General features: G+C 49.2%; 3 protein-coding genes across 3 annotated transcripts; 2 read left to right on the plus strand and 1 right to left on the minus strand.

Moving 5' to 3' along the window:
• Positions 1–5,357: 5,357 nt before the first annotated feature.
• LOC101088681 (histone H2B type 2-E-like) lies at positions 5,358–6,047 on the minus strand. The gene has a single exon (XM_019837760.3). It carries the CDS (start codon positions 5,902–5,904, stop codon positions 5,524–5,526), a length of 381 nt encoding a protein of 126 aa, XP_019693319.1. The 5' UTR covers positions 5,905–6,047; the 3' UTR covers positions 5,358–5,523.
• A 143-nt stretch (positions 6,048–6,190) lies between these two features.
• Positions 6,191–6,760, plus strand: LOC101101494 (histone H2A type 2-A). The gene has a single exon (XM_003990554.6). The coding sequence runs from the start codon at positions 6,260–6,262 to the stop codon at positions 6,650–6,652; it is 393 nt and encodes a 130-aa protein (XP_003990603.1). The 5' UTR covers positions 6,191–6,259; the 3' UTR covers positions 6,653–6,760.
• A 729-nt stretch (positions 6,761–7,489) lies between these two features.
• Positions 7,490–8,184, plus strand: LOC101101243 (histone H3-like). The gene has a single exon (XM_023259102.2). The coding sequence runs from the start codon at positions 7,552–7,554 to the stop codon at positions 8,125–8,127; it is 576 nt and encodes a 191-aa protein (XP_023114870.1). The 5' UTR covers positions 7,490–7,551; the 3' UTR covers positions 8,128–8,184.
• Positions 8,185–8,855: the final 671 nt, after the last annotated feature.

Below are 8,855 nucleotides of genomic sequence, written 5' to 3' on the forward strand. Positions count from 1 at the left end.
GAAATTCAAACCTATAGAAAAGTTTGTGGATGTTCAACCATTTCTTCATCTAGATTCACCAATTGTTACTATTTGCTGCATTTGCTTTATCACCTTTTTTTAAAGATTTTATTTTTTTTACATTTTTTTTTTCAACGTTTATTTATTTTTGGGACAGAGAGAGACAGAGCATGAACGGGGGATGGGCAGAGAGAGAGGGAGACACAGAATCAGAAACAGGCTCCAGGCTCTGAGCCATCAGCCCAGAGTCCGACGCGGGGCTCGAACTCACGGACCGTGAGATCGTGACCTGGCTGAAGTCGGACGCTTAACCGACTGCGCCACCCAGGCTCCCCTTAAGATTTTATTTTTAATTAATCTCTACACCCAACATGGGTCTCAAACTTACAACCCTGAGATCAAGGGTTGCATGTTTTATGGACTGAGCCAGCCAGGTGCCCTGCTTCATCACTTTTCATGCACACATGTTTTCTAAACAATTTGAAAGTAAATTGTAGGCATCTTGACACTTCTCCTTAAACATGTCAGCATGTCTCCCTTAAAAATAAAGACATTCTCCTATATAATTACATACCATTATTACATACAACACATTTAATAATGACTTAATATTAAATAATACACAATCCATATTCAAATTTCTCCCAATTGTCAAAAAATATCCTATAATATAGTTGTTGTATTAACTTCCTATGGCTTAATTAGAAAGTCTTTGCAGATGTAACAACTTGCAATTGACCCTTGAACAACAAGGATCTTGGGACACTGACCCCTGAGCAGTCAAAAATCTGCAAATGAATTTTGATTTCCCCCAAGCCTACTGTTGGCTGGAAGGAATCCTCTCCAATAACATTAGTCATTAACACATATTTTGTATGCTATATGTATTATATACTATTGTCTTATAATAAAGTAGGCTAAAGAAAAAATGTTAAGAAAATCATAAGGAAGAGAAAATATATTTTGAGCCCTGTGCTGTATTTATCGGAAAATAGTGTACAAATGGAACCGTACAGTTCAAGTGTGTTGTTTAAGGTCACCTAAGTGTATTAAAAACTTTGTGGCTTAAAACACACACATGTATGCTCTTACATTTCTGGAGGTCAGAAGTACAAAATCAGTTTCACCAAGTGGAAACCAAGACTGCTCTCTCCAAAAGCTCTAGGGAGAGAATCCATTTCCAAACATTTTTGAAAAGCTTCTAGAGGGGGCTTTTTTTGTTCCTGGTCCCTTCTTTCCTCTTCAAAGCCAGCATCACATCATCTTCAAATCTCTCTCTGCTTTTATCACCTTCCTTCCCTTCTTGGCTTTCTGCTTTACTCTGATAAGGACCCTGGTGATTACATTTGGGGTTCCCGCAAATAATTGAGGATATTTTCCTATTTCCAAATCATATCAGTAAAATCCTCTTTGCCATGTAATATTCACAGATTCTAGGGATTTAGATGTGCACATATTTGGGGGCCATATTCAGCTTACCACAGCTGTTGACTGCTGTTATGGGTTGAATTGTGTCCCCTGAAAAGATGTTGAAATATGACTCCACAGTGCCTTAGAAAGTGGCCTTATTTGGAAATAGGGTCTTTGCAGAGATGTACAGGCATGTCTCTGAGATCCTGTGGGTTTGGTTCCAGACTACCGCAAGCGAGTCCAATGACATTTTTGGTTTCCCAGTGCATATAAAAGTTATGTTAACACTATACTGTATTTTATTAAGTGTGCAATAGCATTATGTCAAAAAAAACACAACCCTTATATACACCTTAATTACAACATTTTATTGCCAAAAAATGCTATCACATGAGCTTTCAGCAAGTTGTAATCACTGATCGCAATCACCATAACAAATATAATAATGAAAGTCTGAAATATTGTGAAATTACCAAAACGTGACAGAGACACTAAGTGAATAAATGGTGTTGGAAAATGGCGCAGACTTCCTCCATATAGTGTTGCTGCAAGCCTTCAGTTTGTAAAAAATGCAGTATCTACAAAGCACAATAAAATGACATATGCCTGTAATCAATTTAAAATGAGGTCATCGGGGTGGACCCTAATCCAATGTGACTAGTGTCCCTATGAAGATGTAGAAACACAGGAAGAAAACTGAGCCAGAAGTCAGAGTTATGCTGTCACGTGTCAAAAAATAGCTGAGGCTACCCAAGGTGAAAAATAAGCAAGGATTCTCCTTGAGAGCCTTCAGAGGGACAGGACCCTAGCAGCACCTTCAGATTTCTAGCCTCCAGAGCTATGGCAGGTTAAATCTCTGTTGTTTTAAGTCGCTCAGTTCATGGTACTTTGTTATGTCAGCCCTAAAAAACTAATACAAATACTACAATTTTAAATAATAGAATTATATTTTTATTTTTATTAAAAAAAAATTTTTTTTTTAATGTTCATTTACTTTTGAGACAGAGAGAGACAGAGCATGAATGGGGGAGGGTCAGAGAGAAAGAGGGAGACACAGAATCTGAAACAGGCTCCAGGCTCTGAGCTGTCAGCACAGAGCCTGACTCGGGGCTCGAACTCACAAGCCGTGAGATCATGACCTGAGCAGAAGTCGGACGCTCAACCGACTGAGCCACCCAGGCGCCCCTTGTTTAAGTTTTTAAATCACATCTGTGATTTGTTTAAATCTCAGACATTCCTTCTTGATGGTAATATTAACCTTTGGCCCTGGTCACATACTGATTTAACACTTGGAGACTTACTCCAAACATGTAGTTGGAGCCCCTCTATTTTTTTCTTATCTACCCTATTTATCCTCTGAGACCTTTCAGGACAAAAGGCCTATCATCTTTTATGCTGGGAAATTATGTGCTATTATTTCTCAAATATTTCAAGAGTCAACAGACAAACAGGCTTAACCGGATATCCGAAAGCACAGCAGGGCTCCAAGGTTGGCTGAATTCCAGGAGTGGCTCAGAACACTGATCCTCCCCTGAAGATGTTCCTTCTTCTAGTGTTGTCTACAATTCTTCTTTGCCTTCACACCCCAGAGCACTCCATCTTCCTTTGCCCTTCAAAGAAACTTCTTTCCCAAAAGATAAAAGCAATCTACATTCCCTTACTCAGTTACTTCAATTTCTGAAATGTTTGTGCTAATCAGATTGGTCTAGATTTCTGAACTAATCAATGTGCAAAGGGGGCTGGGATTACACTCCAACCAATCAGGCCAACCCTGTAGGATTTGTTGTCTGGGAAACACGTGTGGCAGTGGTTCTCAAATTTCCCTGCCTGTTAAAGTCACTTTGGAGAGCTTTTTAAAAATCACCCAAGTGCAGGGGCGCCTGGGTGGCTCAGTTGGTTAAGCGGCCGACTTCGGCTCCGGTCACGATCTCGTGGTCCGTGAGTTTGAGCCCCGCGTGGGGCTCTGTGCTGACAGCTCAGAGCCTGGAGCCTGTTTCGGATTCTGTGTCTCCCTCTCTCTGACCCTCCCCCATTCACGCTCTGTCTCTCTCTCTCTCTCTCTCTCTCTATCTCAAAAATAAATAAACGTTAAAAAAAAAAATTAAAAAAAAAAAAAAAGAAAATCAGGACACTATTAGAAAAACAGAATAAGAAAAATAAATGCTACAGTAATATTATTATAGGACTATCAACTACTAAGTTGTATTTCATGACAAACACATAAGAAGAAATAACATTTTCAAGAATACATTAAAGCTGGGCACCTCGGTGGCTCAGTTGGTTGGGCGGCCAACTTCAGCTCAGGTCATGATCTCACAGCTGGTGAGTTTGAGCCCCCCATGCGGCTCTGTGCTGACAGCTCATAGCCTGGAGCCTGCTTCAGATTCTGTGTCTCCCTTTCTCTCCGCCCCTCCCCTGCTTACATTCCGTCTTTCTCTCTCAAAAATAATTTTTTTTTTTAAAGACTACATTAAGGAGTCAAGGAGAAATAGTCTGGAAGAATACTTTAAGGTGATAGTCCTTCATCCCCATTCCTCTGTGTTTGTGTTCTTTTCCCTGAGTACTACGTGCACTCTCAAATTGCCAACGCCATATATCCACCTGAATATTAAAAGCTTCTCAAATTTGACTCAGAACTCTAGATCACTTTTCAGTGCCCCAAAAGCCATACCTCCTCCCATTATTCATCCTCATTAATAGCACCAGATGTTCAAATAAAAAACTTAGGGGTTTTGCTTTTAACTACATCTTATTCCTCACCAAAACCTATCACTTTTACCTCCAAAATCTAATCCTAATTCCAACATATTTAACTATCACATTATCATTGTACTCCAATCCAACAGGTCTAGACTACCAGTGGTTCTCACACTTTAGCAACCATCAGAATCAGCCAGAGGACCTGTTAACACTGATTACTGGGGCCTGAAATTTTCATTTTTGATTGATTCTCAGGTAATACTGACGCTGCTCATCTGAGACCAGACTTTAGTAATCACTGCTCTACTTCACAACACTGCTATATAGCCTAGTAGTTGGTTTTTTGCTTCTACTATGGACAACCTAGAATCTAGATCCACTAAGCAACCAGAGTAATTTTTTTTTTTTTTTGGTAAGGAGCAGCAGGCAGAAGTTTATTACAGATCGGAAAGTATGAATAGTATGAAGTCTCTCTTTACAGAGAGGGGGCATTTACAATGCCCCCAGAGTAATCGTTAAGGCTAATGAGGTCATGTGTGCAGATCCTTGCCTAAAACAATCCAAGAGTTCCCAAAACACCGAGAACAAACTCTCAAGCCAATCTAACTCCTTTTCACTTTCCCAGCCATATTGGGGCTTTCTACTCGGCTAGCATTTTACACTCTCCTGCTTCAGAAATTACGCATATGTTGTACCCATTCTGTGGAAATAGCCTTCAAATTGGACAAGCTTTTCTAATAATTCTCATCACGACCATATAATAGGCAATTTTGAGGATCTGCACCAGCATTAACGGTTACTAGGTATCAAAATCCGCTTAAATCTTCCCATGAATGAAAAAAAAAAAGAGCAGGTGCTCGTGAATCAGGGATACCGAGTCAATGAATTTGTCAGAACCAAAACAAAAAGTTATCCTTTTTAGTTCACAACTCTAAAGCACATGATGGAAAGACTGAAGTACCACCACCGTTTTACCAATTGGGAACCCCAACCAGATAGTTGGTTGCACCTTTATTAACCTGACAACTTCCTTATCCGGCATAAATAAGTTAATGAAAACAAACACAGCATTTCTCAACGTTAACGACTTAGCAACGCACACGTTCAACTCTACGCAGCAAAACCAAAGCCAGTTTCAAGCGAGGTCCTCTACAAGCCAAAAAACACCATTTCCCATTACGTTTTTCTACCCAACTATACAGGAACTACTCTATCATCTAAAAAAGAAAAGGAACGGTCACTTGTGCTTCACAAAAGAATTCAGTGTACTAAAAGAAAAACCCCAAAGGCAAACTAGGAACCATAATAGAGAAAACGAACAGCGTCTTTCCCGGAGAAGGTGGGTGGCTCTGAAAAGAGCCTTTGGAGTCAAGCGGCCGGCGACCCGTGCGAGCGCCGAGTCCCGGCAGGGACTCACTTGGAGCTGGTGTACTTGGTGACGGCCTTGGTGCCCTCGGACACGGCGTGCTTGGCCAGCTCGCCGGGCAGCAGCAGGCGCACGGCCGTCTGGATCTCCCGGGAGGTGATGGTCGAGCGCTTGTTGTAATGCGCCAGGCGGGAGGCCTCGCCGGCGATGCGCTCAAAGATGTCGTTGACGAACGAGTTCATGATGCCCATGGCCTTGGAGGAGATGCCGGTGTCGGGGTGCACCTGCTTGAGCACCTTGTACACGTAGATGGAGTAACTCTCCTTGCGGCTGCGCTTGCGCTTCTTGCCGTCTTTCTTCTGGGCTTTGGTGACCGCCTTCTTCGAGCCCTTCTTGGCCGCGGGGGCGGACTTTGCCGGCTCGGGCATAGCGGCGAACACAAGGCACGGACGCCGACCACCGGGAACGCAAACCCCACCGTAGGTCCGAGGCTACCGGAAGCGACTCGGTACTTAAAGAGGCCCCACGCAAATTAAGGTTCTGGTTACGCTGCGTCGCGATTCGCGAGTTTTCGGCCGCGCTCCTGCGAGGGGGACGAGATTATGTAAATGAGCGGATTCTGGCCGAGCCGGCCTATTGGTCGTCAGAACAAAGATCTGCCTTAGCCAATCAAAGTGCCCCGTAGACAATCCGGGTTCTGCCTATAAAAGGCTGAAGCGGCGGCGTTTGCGGCGACTATTCTCGGCCGTCAAGCGGGAGGTTGTTGCGGTGAGCGTTGCCGTCATGTCTGGCCGTGGCAAACAAGGAGGCAAGGCCCGTGCCAAGGCCAAGTCGCGCTCGTCCCGCGCCGGCCTGCAGTTCCCGGTGGGCCGAGTGCACCGCCTGCTGCGCAAGGGCAACTACGCCGAGCGGGTGGGGGCCGGCGCGCCGGTCTACATGGCGGCGGTGCTGGAGTATCTGACGGCGGAAATCCTGGAGCTGGCGGGGAACGCGGCCCGCGACAACAAGAAGACGCGCATCATCCCCCGCCACCTGCAGCTGGCCATCCGCAACGACGAGGAACTGAACAAGCTGTTGGGCAAAGTCACCATCGCCCAGGGCGGCGTGCTGCCCAACATCCAGGCCGTGTTGCTCCCCAAGAAGACGGAGAGCCACCACAAGGCAAAGGGCAAGTGAGGCCGGCGTCCGGAAGCTCAGCCAGCCCTGGTGGCAAAGGGGTACCTGTGAAATCAAAGGCTCTTTTAAGAGCCACCCACCCTCTCAAATAAAGAGTTGTTCACAGTAGCGACTCTTCTCCGTTCCACTATTGGCCAGTAGTCGCCGAGCCGCTCCTGGCCTCTCAAATCTTGCGCCTCAACCATCTCGTAGATCTTACTTAGGACTTGAAGGCAGGGAGAGGAGCCAGAGCCCGTTGGGCGCAGCCACGGTCGACTGCGCTAGGAGTAGTACTGTTGGGTGGCCCCCGGGCTCCTCCCTCGGGAGTGAGTGCCAAGTACGCGACTCCCGGGCTCGTGAGGCCTTTGCCCAACGCACGTGCACCCCCAGTCGGCAGGGGAGCTGGCAGTTTGCGGGAGTGTGGCGGCCCTGACCTTGGCTTAGCTGAGCCGGCTGTCTCAAGTAACCGTGAGGGGGCCGTCTTCGCAGCGGAGGGACAGGTCCCCGCTTGGGTTCCCGGAGGCGGGATCTTGCGCTCCGGAGGCGAGGGGGTGGGGTGAGACCGACAACTTTCCCATCCGAAAAGTACCGACAAGGCGGGAAAAGATCCATCACACCAACGAGGAGGCTCTTAGAAGGGGACAAGGCGCTTTGGGGGGCGGGGAGCAAACGGAAGAGTGAGGTGGAGTTGGGGAGCCCGCGAGGGAAGGAAGAGGGTACTGCGCGGCAAAGGGGTAAAAGAGTCAGGGAGGAAGATTCGGACAGAGTTGAGCTCAAAAATGAGCCCCCCCCCCCCCTCCTCCCTCCCCGCCCGCCGAAAAGAAAGGAAAAACAAGGTAGGAGAAAGACTTGGCGAACTGGAAAGTAGAAAGCGAGGCGAGTGGGCGGGGTAGGGAGGATTGTGCCCAGGCCAATGAGCGATGCCGGGACGGGTGACGTCACAGCCAATGGACAGCCAGCGCGGGACTTTCAATTATCGCCCCGCCCGATCGGAAGAAGACGGTGCCTATAAAGAGTGCGGCGGCGGGCCGAGACCCCGTTACTCTCGCTGCCGCTGCGCTGGTGAGTTGGTGTTTTGGTTCGCTATGGCCCGTACAAAGCAGACCGCCCGCAAGTCGACCGGCGGCAAGGCCCCGCGGAAGCAGCTGGCCACCAAGGCGGCCCGCAAGAGCGCGCCCGCCACGGGCGGCGTGAAGAAGCCGCACCGCTACCGGCCGGGCACCGTGGCCCTGCGGGAGATCCGGCGCTACCAGAAGTCCACCGAGCTGCTGATCCGCAAGCTGCCGTTCCAGCGGCTGGTGCGCGAGATCGCGCAGGACTTCAAGACGGACCTGCGCTTCCAGAGCTCGGCCGTGATGGCGCTGCAGGAGGCGAGCGAGGCCTACCTGGTGGGGCTGTTCGAGGACACGAACCTGTGCGCTATCCACGCCAAGCGCGTCACTATCATGCCCAAGGACATCCAGCTGGCTCGCCGCATCCGCGGGGAGCGGGCTTAAAGTGCGCGCTCGGCTCGAGGTTCCATCCCATCCAAAGGCTCTTTTCAGAGCCACCCACGACGGCACCTGAAAGAAGCTGTGCCACTCGTCTTCGCTCTCTCCCGGCCGACGCTCATACTCTACCACCTCCCCTGTACAAAGCAGACCCCCCCCCCCCCCCCAACACCGCGCGGATGAGGCACCAGAACCGGGTAAAGCTGAGGATCTCCCGGCAGGTAGCTCGCGGGGCCACGCGCCGAGTCCAGGGGCGTCCCGTCCTGTTTGTTGGCTCCTTTTTCGGGTGCGGCCAGGACCCCCACTTCGGCTTCTGTGGGGCGGGCATGCGTGCTCTCTTCCTGGGGTGTCCTTACGTGCCCCACGGTGACCCCGGGTTGTAAGCTGTCGGGACAGGAGACGAGGGGCTTTGGGCTCCAGGACGGGCCGAGACGACGAAGAGTCCCTAGGGAGCGGTCCGGACTCGGCTGGCCCGGCTTCTTCCCCAGCGGGAGCCGTGTTCCCGCGGCCTCCACACCCCCGCCGGAAGTGGCCCCCAGAGGCGCGGCGCTCCGGCTGGTGGGAGGGGGCAAATCCGCCACCCGCCACCTTGGTACCGCCAGGTTTCTGCTAGGTCGTTGTCGGGATTCCCAAACCCTGCCTGCACGTCGGGTGTCGGTAACGCCCAGGTTGCCCCGGGCAGCGGGACACTTAGCGGGTGCCATTCATCCCCTTCACCCACTTTGTCAAAACTC

Source organism: Felis catus, chromosome C1, assembly GCF_018350175.1.
Source record: "Felis catus isolate Fca126 chromosome C1, F.catus_Fca126_mat1.0, whole genome shotgun sequence".
Taxonomy (NCBI): domain Eukaryota; kingdom Metazoa; phylum Chordata; class Mammalia; order Carnivora; family Felidae; genus Felis; species Felis catus.

What these genes read in the sequence shown, in the direction of transcription:
- LOC101101243 (XM_023259102.2), top strand. Translation starts at nt 7,552, where the DNA reads ATGCCGGGACGGGTGACGTCACAGCCAATGGACAGCCAGCGCGGGACT.
- LOC101101494 (XM_003990554.6), top strand. Translation starts at nt 6,260, where the DNA reads ATGTCTGGCCGTGGCAAACAAGGAGGCAAGGCCCGTGCCAAGGCCAAG.
- LOC101088681 (XM_019837760.3), bottom strand. Translation starts at nt 5,904, where the DNA reads ATGCCCGAGCCGGCAAAGTCCGCCCCCGCGGCCAAGAAGGGCTCGAAG.